At 49.2% G+C, this 15,288-nt stretch overlaps 1 protein-coding gene across 2 annotated transcripts in view; it reads right to left on the reverse strand.

The window, feature by feature from the left end:
- Positions 1 to 14,438, reverse strand: part of CORO1C (coronin 1C) — a gene marked incomplete at its 5' end in the record, with an annotated part of 56,879 nt that extends 42,441 nt beyond the window's left edge. Inside the window, one exon of one of the 2 annotated variants that reach the window (XM_082491501.1) lies at positions 13,964 to 14,438. In XM_082491501.1, coding sequence (XP_082347627.1) covers positions 13,964 to 14,438 — 475 coding nt within the window. Of the gene's footprint in view, positions 1 to 6,844; positions 6,914 to 13,963 lie in introns of those variants that run through there. The other variant, XM_082491502.1, reaches the window with a different exon arrangement.
- Positions 14,439 to 15,288: the final 850 nt, after the last annotated feature.

Raw genomic sequence — 15,288 nt, forward strand, 5'->3', positions numbered from 1 at the left:
TCAATCTGCTAACTTGATTTTAAATCCTTATCTTGTGGTACCGATTACAGCCCCTCAAACATCTGTTTTAGCAAATGGTTCCAAGTTCAAACACATTTCCTCTGTCCTACAGATGTTCTTTGTCGCCGATCCGTTTCAGGCCAAGGCTGCTGTCCTCTGCTGCGGCAGAGCCCCGGCTGCCGCACGCCATAGCTGAGAGGGCGGCAACCCGGGCGAGCTGGTGTCAAACCACGGAGCACCTTTCTCACCTCTCTAGGCAAGCAAGGAAAAAAAAAAGAAGTGACTTCGGAAAGCATATTTAGTTCAGTAAGCAAGCTTTAATAAACATTCCTGCTATGCTACAAAGAAAAGAAATTCAGATGCAAGAAGGAAAAACATCTTCCTACGCCCACACACTCGCTGTGCCAAGGACGAGGGGTGTACCTGCTGTCCCCGACACCCTCAGCACTCCCACAGCCGCTCTCTGCCTACCTGATAGGGAGAATCGCACCCTGATAGGCGCTGGGCGAAGGCTGGTTTCTTGGGGAAGGGACCTGTGGCTGGCTGCTCTCAGCTGGGGAACTTGTTTTCAGTAAGAGGCATGAAGAATTACAGCCTGTGTCTGATGACCTTTAAGCTTTACTTACCTGTCAGCTTGACAGTCATGTTACTGCACGTGCAACCCACGCTTCCAGCCCTTGGACAGTCCCTGTGGCATTTACAGCAGTTCTGGAGGAGACCAGCCAAAACAAGAGGCAGTATTCCACCGAGATAAGCCCCAGCTGGTTTTTATGTGATCTTTCATAGTGCTTAAGAATTCCCCACGTAGACCAGATCAATGATGCAAGCACTACATACAAAGAACAAAAAGGTAACCTTAACCCCCAAAGAAACAGCAGGGAGCAAAATGAAGTGCATAGAGATAACTTACTTCCATCCAAGGCATGGTGAAACAGGAGGGCAAACCAGGGTAGCCCACCTTTAAACCACGGCACCTTAAGACACCACGCAGAACGTTAACAAATTGCTGCAGAAAGCAGCAGCAGCCAGGAAAAAGATGCTGCAAGGCACGATGACACTCAGCTAAAAGTGTTTTGTGCCTACACTTCATGCTGTGCTAAAGCAGAAGTATATATTGCTGAAGTACGTCTGGCAACTCATTTTTGTCTAAGCTGGCTCAAGATTTTTTTTCCTGCCTTGCAAACCAATCTCAGCAGATCCAAAAATGAAAATAAACCTTAAAAAAAAAAAAAAATTACCGAAACCTCAAAAAAATTTAACCCACCTCCTGTTCTGAACAAGACGGCTTTGTGCCTATTTATGCCAACCTCCAACATACAGGATAATTAATTTAAGTACTGCAGCAAGGAATTAACAGTTGAAAAGCTAAGTGTAAGAATGGCCATTTATCCACACACACACATCCGACTGTGCGTGCTGGTGCAAATTTATGAACCACCCGTAAAACAATAAGTGCACTTAGTATTATATGGTAGAATTACTCCCAGCCTAGTACCTGTGCGACCCCAAGCAAAATGCTTAACCTCACATTTCCAGTTTGGAAACAGGGATATCGATCTGTTTTACACGGGTAACTGCAAGAAACAACTGCAACACTGCCTGGCCACCGCATGATGAAAAAATGCCAAATAAATGCCAAGCGTATACCCCAAATCTGTTGGGTGTTCAAGGTTCCAGCATGAACTATCCAACCGTGAGGTTTTCAAGTATTTAAAGTGAAAAGAGGGGGGGGGAAGGCAATTTCAAGAGGTAATACTAGCACTGAGCTGACTCCCTCACCGTCGAGCTTTTGCTGATGACTATCTTCCATATCAAGTGATCATCTGCCCAGCACTGCCAGTTTGCCCGGCTCCCAAGGGACAGAGTGCTTACCATGGCTTGAATTTGTTATTGCCTGCTAATCCCTGGTGGTGTTAATTATACCCACTATCAGTTTGTCTGATTGTGCCTGACACATGTCCAATATCCAAACCTGCAGTACCGTAGGCTGTCAAGCCCCTATCAGATTTGCAGGGGAAGGGGATGCTTCAAAGTGTGATGTTTCAATACAGCAGGTTTATACATTTATGTGAGACAAACAATGGATTTTTCAAGGACCCCAGAACGCAGTCTCTATGGCAACTATATGCAGAACTACAGGGACGGAGGGGGAGGGAGGGGAAGTTCCCACATTTCTAAATACTTCAGTCACAGTGATTTGAAGTCCATTTTCTGGGGACTGCTTAGACCAGGAATTGCAGATGAAATGTATTGCCTAGGTTCATACATGGATGGAAACGCGGTCTCAGTTTTAGCACAGCGCCCTCCTCTAGTTTCATGACACCTGCTCAGGCATATTTGATAAGACTGCAGACGTGTTCGGCTAAGAAGAATTGTACGTAGGTGACATATATGCTTGTACACACATAGATTACAGACAGAGATGCTATGGCCAGCCAAGATTTGGAGAGCCACAAAAAACCCCATGATTCTTCCTAAAGGCAACGCTTAGCCTTAAGCGCAGCTCAGCAATGCTCCAGATGAAAGCTGTGCGCTCATCTCAGCACGCCTGACCGCATCAGGCTGAACCTTAATCACTTTAAGTCAGATCCCACCACTGGTTTATTTCCATTGCTTTTTCAGATTTAATTATTAAAAGGGAAAACAAGATAAACCTAGTTATGATGGATTGAGAGGCCCAGCTCAACATCAAACAGAGTCACTATAACCGACCCAACCACATCCAGCTTCTCCCACTGAGAGCCAGACCTCAAAGGAGTCATTACATGCTCATAGCAAAAAGCATATTATATATCATTTGTTGTTATCATCAACAAAATTGGGACAAGACAAAGCAAACAACGTTGAAGAAGCAAAGTGCTAATGTTGAAGAAATGCTGTTGCCCGTTCTTCAAGGCAGGTGATGCTACCTTGGTATCTAACTCATTAACGAAGAAGAAAAGCAGAGAGGAAGAATGGACAAAGAGCCCATGTTCTACTTTGTCATCTCTAAACCAAGGAGACCTCTCTGTCGATGGGCACCATGAGAGCACCGGCAGGCCGGCAGCCTTCGATAGAACAACATGTTTTTTTTCCCCTTAGGAGGCAGTAGCAGATACCATTTTCATTATTTCTCTGTCAGGCTCCTTGCTAGTTCTCGACCTACAGAGCAGGAATTTAAAGCTTTTATGGTAGCCATCACAGAAGCCTCTTCCATTTCAGGAGCACTTTGTGACTTTTTACGAAGAGGTCTGCTGTAAAGAGATTACATCAGTCTTACTGGCACGAAGAACCGCAAGGGAGAGGTGTAAAGTAAAATTAGCTATTTGCCCAACGGTCACCTTCTGGTTTATAGCTACATCGTTACCTCCATTCACATCCAGCCATTAATTCTGATCAGATTTGTAGTCACTACACAAACCTATGCAGGCACGTACACAACTAATGGTTGGTATTACAACTAATGGCTGGTATATTGCATTAGGAACCTCTCCAGACAGTCTGCTCCTCTGAGGACCATCAGCGCCAGCCTCGGCATCAGAAAATGCTCCAGCGCAACGCCAGACCTGCCGGTGGGACCTCTCGGGCTTGTCACTGCCGCGCCGAGAAGCCACACAATTCCAGTGTCACCTGGCATTTTACGTGCCTAATGCTATCATCTAAAAAAACACATATAAAGTCAAGTACTGAATAATAATAACCTCAAAAAGAAACAAGTAATCCATTTTTAGTATAGTTACTCACACGAGGAAAAATAGAACAAAGCAATCCTATTAGCAAATCAAAAGAAAGGGCCCAGTAACCAATTCCCAACTACACTGGTATATTCCATACATTCGGAATAATCAGCTTTCACCACCAGCTTTCCAGAGTCACTTCAGCTAACCTAAACCTTCTTGCTTTAGCTTTGCCGCGGCCTTCATCCCAGCAATGCCACCACCATCTGCATTTGGGCGTATCGTGCCAAAAAAAATGCAGTTCACATCCTGTCAGCCACTGACAATCTGACTTTTCAAGTGGCTACATAACCAGTGTGACTGTAAACTAAAGCTGCAAGCAGTTTCTAATCAGATTAATTTCAGCGTTAACAACCAGAATATAAGCAAACTAAAAATATTAGGTGGGGGAGAGTACAGGGAAAGAGCTAGAAGAGAACACAGACATTTTAATTCTTGTTCATATGCCCTGTAAACGCTTAAACTGGGGCACTTCAAATCCTCAGTGAGTTTCTGCTCCAACACATCCTTAGAGAAGGACTGACATGATCACAAAAAAAAAGTAAAACAAAAAATCAAAACAAACAAAGCCATACTTTGAAAGTCAAGTGCAAATGTGCCTGTGAGTTTGCCTAAAAGGACATTCCTAGCCCTGGGAGTGGTGCGCTGATGACCTCACCGAGCTGCAAACTCAGGCCAGGAAGTGTTTTGCTCATGTCTTCAAAATAGGAAGCTGGCACCCGAGTTACACTCCTCGGAATCGATAATCAAATTAAAACCAACACAATAATTCTCTTACGGTCAAAATGCAACGTCGTGCTTTAATGAGCTGTTTTATGCAGCCGTCGTTACAGTGTAATATTAATCTCGAAGATGATGCATGGAACAGTTACTGAGGGCAGATCTCTCAGTGTCCTTTGCTGCATCACTCAGGAAAGCTGATATTTTACCCTTCTGTGCATTCCTTCTCATTGCCATTAAACTGAATCTCTGCCTTTTGCTTGGAGTGAATCCCAGAAGTGACAGATGCAATAAGCATGAAGATTTAACTTGAAAAAATCCAATGATGTTTGAAAAGGCAGCTCACTCGAAGATAGAGTAATGCCAACAGAGAACATTAAGGGAGACACACAAATGCTGATTAAAGCAATCTGTACAAAAGGCTACAAGTGACCATTGAAAAAATTACCATTATGAAGCGCTATATTACAACAAACACAAAGCAAATGCTCTCTGACATGTACCTGAGTGTCAGGTCTTACTACGGCTACTGAAAATACTTAAAAAAATACCTACACAAAACAAACATGCATTGACTTTATCACAACAGTATTTGATCTTCTACCTTTGTGTACACAGTCTTTAGCAAATACCAATATTAGCTGCAATAAAACATCGCGGTGAGCGCGCAGCCATCTGTTTTTCCCCTTGAGCAGAAAAGATGATTCAATGCTTGTTATTCAAATGAAAATCGAATATATCCTCTCCTGCCTCACGCACAAGATACCCGCTGTTTTCTCTAGCCTTCGCACATTCAGCACATACAGACACGCTTCTTGCGGGACAGACTGTGCCAGTTCACACCATTTTCCCACGCTTCCAGCAGGCACAGAGCATCTCTCCTGCATGTGCTTACAGAGGCACACGAAGAGAGAGGATAGCGTCAGGTAATTTGGATACAGCCTGGCCTAAAATTAAACCAGAATCGGTATCAGCAAACTGAAAAACCAGCCACAGCCTAGTTATATTCAAAATGTCACTCTTTCATTTTGATAACATCCTTGGTCTTGCTTATACTAATCCACATGCACATCTGCATGAACAGGCTGAACAGACGTGCTCAAACAAACGTGTGCAGGGCTGAAACTACAGCTATTAAAAAAAACCCCAAACCCTAATGCATATCACTTAACTTCAACAATAAAACTGCATCAATCAGTTTTACTTTTGTTTCCAGTCAGCTTTCAGCCTCTCTCTTTTTTTTTTTTTTTTTTTTTTTTTTAAAAAAAACCCACCCTGTCTCCTGTGCAGTCACAGCATCACATTGTCTAGACCGGGGTACTACAGCTGAACGTTGCTGCGGTTGCACGTCGGACACCTTTCCCTGTACGGTGAGCGGAGAAGCGGCTAATTTCACAAAGCACGGGTAAGCGCTAACCTTTAAATTCTGGCCTTTGACGTATCGCTATTAAAACAATGTGGCTTTCTGCATAGAAAATCAAAGCCTAGAAGCATCTCACACAACCCCGGGTTTTACACATCTCCCCAGCAGGCTCGGAAGAGCCATTAATAACGGCGTGACATGTACCGGCTCCACACGAGCGTAAATAAAATAAAAAACAAAACAAACCCCAAACTAAACCCTCCAGTCATCTTTTGTCCTCTGCAACGTTATCGGGGTGGCAGCGGGGACGCGGCGCTCCGGGGGCGACACGCACACGCCGCTGCCATCCAGCTGCTGCCGCATCGCCAGGAAAATAAAAATTTAAGAAATAAATAATTAAAAAAAAAAAAAAGGAAAAAAAAAAAGAAAAAACAAAACACAACAGCCGAACAAAAGGAAACACACACACACACACACACACGGTTTTCTCCTTGCGGAAGGCGGCCGGGGCTGGCAGCGGGCATCAGGTGTGCGGGGGCCGCCCGAGCGGCGGCGGGAGAGCCCGGCCCCGCCGGAGGGGTGGCCCCGCCTGGGGCACGTCCTACCGGCAACCTGCGAGCCCCGGCCGGATGCCGCAACCCGCCGCGACCCCGGGCCGCTCCGCTACCTAATAAGGCGGAGAAAACGGGGGAAAAGCCCCGGGCTGAGAGCGGCGCCCAAGCGCCGGGGCGGGGAGGGGAGGGCGCTTCCCCCCCCCGCAGGCCCGGGCGCTGACAGCGGCCGCCGCCTCAGGAAGGGTTCGGCGGCAACGATCGGCCGCGCGCAGGAAGAGCCCGCCCGACCGGCCGGCCGGACCCCAGCCCGCCCTGCCCTGCCCGGCCGCGCCGCCGCCGCCCTCCCGCAAGCACCGCCGCCGCCTCCCCGCGGCGGGCCGGCCGCCCTCCCGCCCGCCCCGCCAGCTTGCCACCCGTCCCGCTGCCACCCGGTTCTCCTCCGCCTTCCCTCCCCACCCCCCTCCCCTCCCCAGTCCCGCCGCGCCGCGCACCGCGATCCCGAGCCGCCTCCCCGCGTCCGCTCCTCAGCCCGGCGGAGCCGCTCCGCCGCCGCCACTGCCTGACTGACTGACTGACTGACCGCCGCGGGGCGGGGGCGGGCAGCGCCGGCGCGAGGCCCCGCCCCCTGGCGGCCCCGCCTCCCTCGCGGCGGGCCCCGCCCCCTCCCCTACAAGCACCTCCCGCCGCCGCGCGTTCCCCTCCCGCCTCGCCCGGCGGGGGGCGGGGCCGGCGAGGTGAGTGGCGGCCCGTCTAGCCAATGGCGGCGCGGCGCTCGCCGCCACGCGTGGTCGCGCGCTCCTCACTTCCCCCTCCTCTCCGCCGGCCGGTGCGCTTCTCTGTGGCGGTCGTCCCTCAGCCGCGCTGGGGCCGGACCCGCCCTGAGGGGACCGTCTCCTCGCCCCTCCGCGGCCCCAGCGGGGCCGCCGCAGCCCGGTTCCCCTCGGGCGTTTAGCCCCTTGCCGGCCCGGCGCCCCCCCCGCTGCTCCCCAGCCTGCCTCAGGCCTCCTCCCTCACAGGCCCGGCTGCGGCTGCCCGCTGTCATGGCGCTCCCCTCCTCTGCCTGAGGTACCCAGCGTGCCAGCAAAGGTGGGGGACGCGCTGGCCAAGGGACAGGGCGGGTTTGGGGCGCTGCGGCAATAAAACCCGAACATTGGGAGCACTCATAGCGATGAGTGAGGAGGCACAACCCCGCGGCTGCTGGTGAGGCCTGGGCAGAGCGGGGCGCAGCTGGAGCCTGCTGGCGAGAAAAGCAATGCTGGAGAGAGAACCAAACAGTTCTGCAAGAAAAAAGAACCGCGTTGCCACGTATTGTCACGTTGGCTCGCTGGGGCCTGTCACCGCCGTGGAAAATGGCGCTACCTGCAAGGCGGGGGACAAAAGGAGGGCTTAAGCCCCTGCTAAAAATCACACTCTAATGAGAAGTGCACAACAGTAGCTTGAAACCAAAGATTCTCCCCGTTGCACTAAAAGTAAAGCCACTTTTGGGGGTGCTGGCTTATGTGGTTGTAAAGAGGGGTTTTTATCTCTGCCGCTTGATGAACGCGGCTAACAGTTGTTAATACGGTAAACAGTAAGAAGGTGAGTACCTGTGCAGCAAATACCTCAAGGCACGCAGGGTAATACCACGCTCAAAGGCTGCGTGTCTCTGTTCCTCCGGGGAACTTGAGGAGCGGATGAACGATGCTAGATCAGTGCCCACATTGCACAGTGTTTACCATACATGGCCAAAACCAAAAGCTAGTCTAACTTCCTTATATGTTTTGGCCAATATTTGCAAATTCGTTTGCGTGCGGTTAGGTGCTTAAGGGGCCTGATTTTTCAGGGGATGAAAAACCTGTGAGTCCCGTTATAATCCTTCAGAATTTGGGGAAATGTGTGTGTCTTGATGAGCTCAGCTGAGAACCCTCCTCTTCCCACATGAAACTGCAACAGGACAGTGAACTGCCCCCTGGTAAGCGCTAGCTGGGTGTTAAAGCATGCAGAAAGCCTCACAGATACATTTGTCATGGTCTTGTTGCTCTGACTGATTACAGCTGATGGAAACATCAGATGCCACAGTAGCTACAAATTAAACAAACATGTTATCTAACATTTGTAAACTTTGACACTAGTTTAACCACTGATTCCATAAGCAGGAAGGTCTCTCTTACGTACTGAGCAACACCTTGATAAAAAAACGATACACCCAAAGATGAAAGTTGCAAGCGTGCATCCCTGCCACGCACTGCCCGCGGCACCAATTACCGTGAAATTAATGCCTTCCTTCTGAAAGCCAGCCCAATGCACTTACTCTCCACCCTCCTCCCTCAAAACAATCTCTTTAAAGCTAAAAAAGAAGAAAACAAAAGCAGTTTGGCAGCCTCGGAGCCGACCTGCAGGTAATCTGCAGTTTAGTGGGTTTAGATCGTGATTCATGTTTTCCACGTAGTTACGTGACTTGCTGAAGGTCACACAATGAGTCAGTGACAGAGCTGAGTGTCTTGACTGCCAGTCCCACGGCCATTTATTAGGAGTCTCAAACCTGTGCACGTGGGTTAAAACTTTATAAAAAAAAAAGCTATTAATACAAACATATAAAATGGTACTTAAAAATATTACACGTATGTATAACTCCTTCTAGCTCAAAACGGTGGGCAAGCTTGAAATGATACTTTAATCGTGTACCAGGCTATTCTTTACCCTGGGCTGAAAAACAACAGCACGGGTGGCAGTACCCAGTGCTAGCCGACAGCTTGGAAGAGAAACCAAGGAAGGTTTTGGGCATCCATCTAAAAAAAAAAAAAAGTGATGCACAGAGGACGCAAAGCGAAATCTATCCTGAGAAATCTGATTGAAACCTAACCCTCTCAGTAACTGCCGCCTGAACGGTTGGTTCACGTTGTCACTGCGGGGATGGAGACTCCTGCAGCACAGCTGGCTTGACACATCGTTGGAAGAGTCACTGAGGATGGACTCAGAGGGAAACAATACCTGTTGAATTTTCACTAGTGCTTCCTTAAACGTTTGGGTGGAAATGCTCCAAAGATCACTCAGATCCTGACCTGGATTAATGAGCCATTTAGATGCCAACAGCTCGCCGCACAAGGCGATGAAGAAATGACACGAATTTCAGGCTGAAATCTTCAACAGCAGAAGGAATGGCTAAGGTTTTACACATGCTCTTTGGTTCCACTGTAAACAGTAATCTTCATCACTTCAGCTGAATAAAATCATTCTAACAAACAGTACTTAAATTATAGCCAGAGCAATGCAAGCTTAACAACTTGTCAAAATATGTCACAAATTCTAATTTTTGTAAAGGAAAATATCCTATTACCAAATTCTTGCAGCAACAAGGAACCACACGACAAAGTTTGGCCTTCTATTTTATCAGTACCAACACGCCTGATGATTAAATTTCACAGAAAAGGCTCAGAATTTATTCAAAAATACATCTCGCTCGTTTTCGCCATCCCACGTATTTTACCCTCCGCCACAGCGCTGCACGGTTGCTGCAAACAGCCTATCTCCCAGCCTTTATACGGAAACGGCGCCCTGTCTACAGACTCCACCTCTGAAACTTATGTCAGCGGCTAAATTTAGCTTGCTTGCAAATATGCACCAGTTCCACCACTGCAATAAATCACGCAGCTTTGGTCCTATGATGATCTCGACGTGCCGTATAAGTAACGCGTTAGGTATGCCCCGCAGCCGCCTTTGCCAGTGCGGTGTTATTCGTTAGAAAAGGTAAAGGAAGATCCAAACACCTGAGGCACCTCCTTCTAGGAGAAATTTTGATGGCTTTGGCCTTCAACTGATATTATGCAATTTGGCTCGGAGCCTCTGGGCAATCTCAGATGGATGGCAAACCCAGTCATTCCGAACCAGTAAAGTCACTCGGGAGATGAATTTGTCTCGAACATTTCAATTTCCTTAAATCCTCATTGCTAAATATATTCTAAATGAAGGGAAACAGCTTATAGAGGGTTTAGAGAGATCAGCAATTTAAAGTCCTGTTATTTCGCAGCTTAATTTCTAAGTCATGGAAAATATACCGGACACAACAGTTTGTGTTTCGGACCTTGGGTTTGCAGGTATCCAAGTTATACAACTTGTGAAGGACATTTGTGTCCACTATTTATCTATTTGTTTCTCAAAGCCTTTTGGTTTGTTATTATATTTAAATAACTGTAACCGGAAGCGCTAGGTTCTCCCACCTGAAAGCTGCGTATTTTAATATTTCTTCGCCTATGGCGCTGGTGATTTAGCTACGCGAGGCCGGATTCAGCAGCACCGAGAAGAGCTGCTCTCATTGAAACCGGTGATGTGATCTTACATTTCACTTAACATTACTGGAACGCAGTGTTGTTTTTTTACGCAGGGAAATCTGAACTGATTGCAATGGGAAAAAAAAAAAATAACCAAGCCCTTTTCTGTGTGCAGAATAGCATTAGATTTACTCTTTCTGCCTCGTTTTCTCCATGTCTGTTGGGCACATACGGAACGGCGAGGGTAGCTTTATTCAACTGCTTAGAAACCTAGTTTTTAAGGGACGTTTCAATGATCATCGAATGCTGAGCAGCTGCCCAGACAAAATTGTACTAACAGCCACCGCGTAAGAGCTCTTGATTACAGCTAATTGATTCTGTCTCCTGGAGGGGATTCTGTGTTCCGCCCAGGGATGCGTTGCCCTGGGCTGATCTGTTCCCCAGATCCAGCAAAGCGTTTGGCTGCAGAGCGAACGAGAGAGAGCAAAATCCATTTGGTTTGGCCTTATTCAATCCTCGGCCAGAAAGGGGAGCTGTAGAATTATGGAACGAAGATAAGGAGAGCATTATGTTCAATCAGGTTTTTTAAAATAACAGCCAAGGAAGGGAGAAGTGTGTGAGCGTTTGTCAGAGCACGTGGACAAGGAGGAAAGAGGAATATATGAATTAAAGCAGAGGGTTAGGAGTCAGCGCCCCTTAGTTTTATTCCCGGCTCTGCCCCGCCTTTCTGCGTGGCATCAAACGAGTCCCTGCGCTCTTTCCAGACCCAATAAATTGGGTTTGGGATCGTAAACCCCCTCCCCAAAGGGCAATGACAATCCGCTGTGGCGAGCGAGGAGTTGGGCTGACGGCGCTTGCGTGCCGCCTGGCGTGGGTGGAAGATGTTGGAGACTGACGAGTAATAATAAGTGAACATTAGGTCAGGATGGGTGTTAATAATTTATGCTATTGTTATTAATGATTTAAAATACATTTCATAAAGCACATCTATTACTACATGTACCCGCTCTCCTGCATGCTATAAGCAGTAATACAGATGTCATACGCGTCCCTACCGACTCGTCTATAGCAAAAGCACAGAAATACCCACTGCCCACAGTTTTTACAGGGAAAAGAAATCTCTAAATCAATTTTGAGCTCGTCATGTATTTTTCTCCTTTGCCATTGTACAGGATCGTGAAATATATCTATCTTTCTTTTTTCCCCCTTTTTGCGATAAAGGGGAGGTGCCCCCAATACCTAATTAAAATGTTGGGACACCAAATAAAAACGAAGCAATTAGTTGCAACAGATGGGATTTTCTTTGTTGCTATCTCCGCTACACCAGATGATTAACTAGGAAGAGAGAGACAAGAAAGCAGAACACACACACACAAAAAAAAAAAAAAAAAGAAAAGAAAAAAAAAGAAAAAAGCAAGCTGTATTTTATTTACAACATGAATATCTTGGGATTGACACTTCCTATCGTTCTGAACAGCAGGAAGAAAAATCAGCCAGGCACCACGTAACGCGCAGGGGCTTTGAGCAGTGAGCGGCACCGTGAGGCTTGGCGCTGTGATTCCCGTGGCGCTCCATGTTACACTTATCCCACATCCTAGTCTTGGCCTCATTATTCAACCAGTTTTGAATCCTTTTGCCATCTTGTCCTGTTTCTCTCCCTGCTGTCTAGGATCAAGTTGGACCAAAGGTGCTGGAAAAATCAGAGGTATAAGAAAGGAATCATATAGTGGTAAATATACGCGAGATGTTTGTGTTCAGTTAGGCACTATGGGATTTGGGAAGATACACGTTTTGAAATAGATTTTAAAAAACCAGACTATGTCACAGATATAGCAAAACAACAAGCTATTCCTGCTCTTCTTTATTGCAACATTTTCACAGTTCAGCTCTGAAATAGATGGTCTTGACCCTCCCTCCCTATTTCTTCTGAAGAACTAGTAGGTAAACATCTGTCAGGAGTGATTTAGCTGTAGCCGGTATTGCCTTAGGCATGGAGCAGGATTTCTTGTAGTCCCTTCTCACCCCCCTCTTCTGTAAGATCACCTATTGCATCCACCCGCTCCTTCTGTTCCCCGCAAAGGACGCGTGCCTCGCTGCTGCTGAGAACAGCCCGCCGTCTGATCTGGCCGATGGCAACGCGCCCTATCAGCTGTACCGTTTCATCAGCCAAATCTCCCACTCGCGGAGGAGCGGAGAGGCTGCGGAGATCCAGACACCCTGATCGTGCCGGCGCCAGTGCTGCTTCACGCTCAGCGCCCGGGCCCGGCAGCCGGCGGGGAGTCTGCTGCGACAAATATTTCCCAACCTGATTTCTTTACATCGTGAGTACGACAATGTGCCTTCAGACGCTTGCCGAGAGGAAAGGATCTATTTTTCATTGCTGTAGGCTTTGGTTTGGGGTTTGTTTTTTTTTTTTTTTGTGATCACTGACACGCACACAATCTCTGTGGCAATGTTCATATTCTGACTTGGTTTCGTGACTTCTGCGAATGAGAGCAATCGACAGCGCGGTGTGCCCAGCACCGTGGGATAAGCACACCTATTTTTTTAAGTAAACCTGCTGTTCAACTCAAAGCTAGCATAGATTTCCTGTGCCTTAAAAGATTTATTTTCCCTTATAAGGAAATCCACAATTGCAGATCGTCAATAAACAGAAAGACGTGAGTTAACCAGCACGGGTCGGATGTGTCCTTGCAAACCCTCACTTCTCGTCTCTCCCTATCTCTGCGTAACTGACATTTTACCAGTAAAATTTCAACAAAGTTCGTTTATCCCTACTTTTTCAGTGAAAGGCTTTCCAAGTTGATGTCATTCTCCTGAAAGGCTTATTCAGCTAAGTCACAGTGCGGGAGAAAAAGAACCTAAGGGGAAAAAAAAAAACAACAAACGCCTCCTTTTTATGCCTTTGCTAAAATAAAATTATAGTGGCTCGCCCAATGCCTGGAGAGACAGAGGCAAATAATCCCCCACGACAGTGGGAGAGAGTATCAGACGGGCACTCCTGCACTGCACCTCCTCGTCAAAAGCAATATCATACTTATTGATATATGGGAGAGTCTTAAAAAGCCAATCCCTTTCTCACAAAACAGCTTCGCTGCAAGAAGTGCTTTTGCCATGCGGACAGCAGACGTGACTCAACGCCTGATTTTCACCCTGCCTCGTTACACCCGCAGATTGCTACAGGTGCCCTGAGCGCGTCCCACCTACCGCTGGGCTACGACAAGGCAGGTTGTTTTCTCAAAAGCCTCACGCCCACCATGTGCCCACCTCCCCTTAACCCCCCCGCCCTCGGCTGCGGCGTGCTCCGCGTCCACCCCGGCCCCCCGCGAGGCAGCAGGGGGGCTGCCAGCCCTCGCACCTCACCTTTTCTGGCGGCGCTGGGCGGTGGCGTCGCTGCCTTCCCCTCTGCCGCCTTGGGCTTTTCGAAGGTTTTCTTTGCGTCGGCAACTTTAAGCACTTTCTCATCCTCCTGATTCTTCCTCCCCTTCCGCTCCGGCTCCTCCGAGCCCCCTCCTCCTGCAGTCCTGCCTCCAGTTAGCTGCTCCGTGCCTGCAGCTGCCCACTGCTCCTTGGCAGGCTTCGCCGCGTCGCTGCGGGGCTCCAGCAGCGCCTCGGTCATCGCCACAGTCTTGCTCATGCTCAGCGCCAGGCTCTCTTTGCTGTGGGACCTGACAGGAGGGGCCGGTGGGGTCTTTTTCGGGCTGTACGAATCCAGTATCCCTGCCTCTGCTTCACCTCCCAGCTGTTCCCTGCTCCCGAGGAGCTGGCTGCTGCTCGGGCTCGAAAGCTTTGCGGTGTCTCGAGCCGCCGAAGCGTAATTTGCAACGGCGGAGACCATTCTCTCCAGGCTCTTCGCTACCTGCTTCTCTGGCTCGGTTTTCCTGGCCAGGTCCTCCTCGCCGGGCTGGCCGTTCTGGCAAAGGTCCGGAGCGCCGTCAGGCTGGGGGGTGAAGCTCACCGCCTGCCTGAAGCTTTCGGCTGCCTTGCCGCTCTCTCTGGGGATGTAGGAAACAGATGTTGCTGCCTCCTGTTTGCTTTGCAAAATGTAATCCATGAGCATGGCGTTTCGCTCGAAGCTATCCGACCTGAGGGGGACACTCGGCTTGTTTCTCCCTGAGGGAGAGTTCAGGGTCAGTTTATTCACTTGCCTGCTCTCTGCACTGCTTTCGGAGTCCGAACGGCTCAGCTGCCTCCGCAGGACTCCTTGGAAAGCGTTGAGCCTGTTGAGGCTCGGACTTGCCACCTTCCCATCCCCTGGGGAACCCTGCTGAATCACAGGTACCTCGTGCTCCGTCGCTTCCCACTCCTCCTCAGGTTCTGCTTCTGCCTCTTCGATCAGGCGCCTGTACTCGCTCTCCTCCAGCCTGTACACCACCGGCTTCACCGTCCTGCCCCTGCCCGCTCGCCTGTGCCCGACCTCCATCTCGTACACCTTCGGAGGGGCTTCTCCTTCCTCCCCTCTCCCCCACCCCTGCCACACGGGGTGGTCTTCCAAGCACAGGTCCCCCGCCAGCCCCCGCTGCCCTCTCTGCCCGCTGCTCCTCCTCTCTGACTTCTTGGCGGGGGCTTGCGCGTCGCTCCCGGGGTCGGGGAGGTCCCCCTTCTCCAGCCCGTGCCCCAGGCCCTCCTGGCCGACTTGCGGCAGAGTATAATCCTCGCACGTCCCCGCAGAGCCTCCCCGGGAAGCA

The sequence above is a fragment of the Vanellus vanellus genome (assembly GCF_965231255.1).
Source record: "Vanellus vanellus genome assembly, chromosome: 16".
In the NCBI taxonomy this organism is placed as follows: Eukaryota; Metazoa; Chordata; class Aves; order Charadriiformes; family Charadriidae; genus Vanellus; species Vanellus vanellus.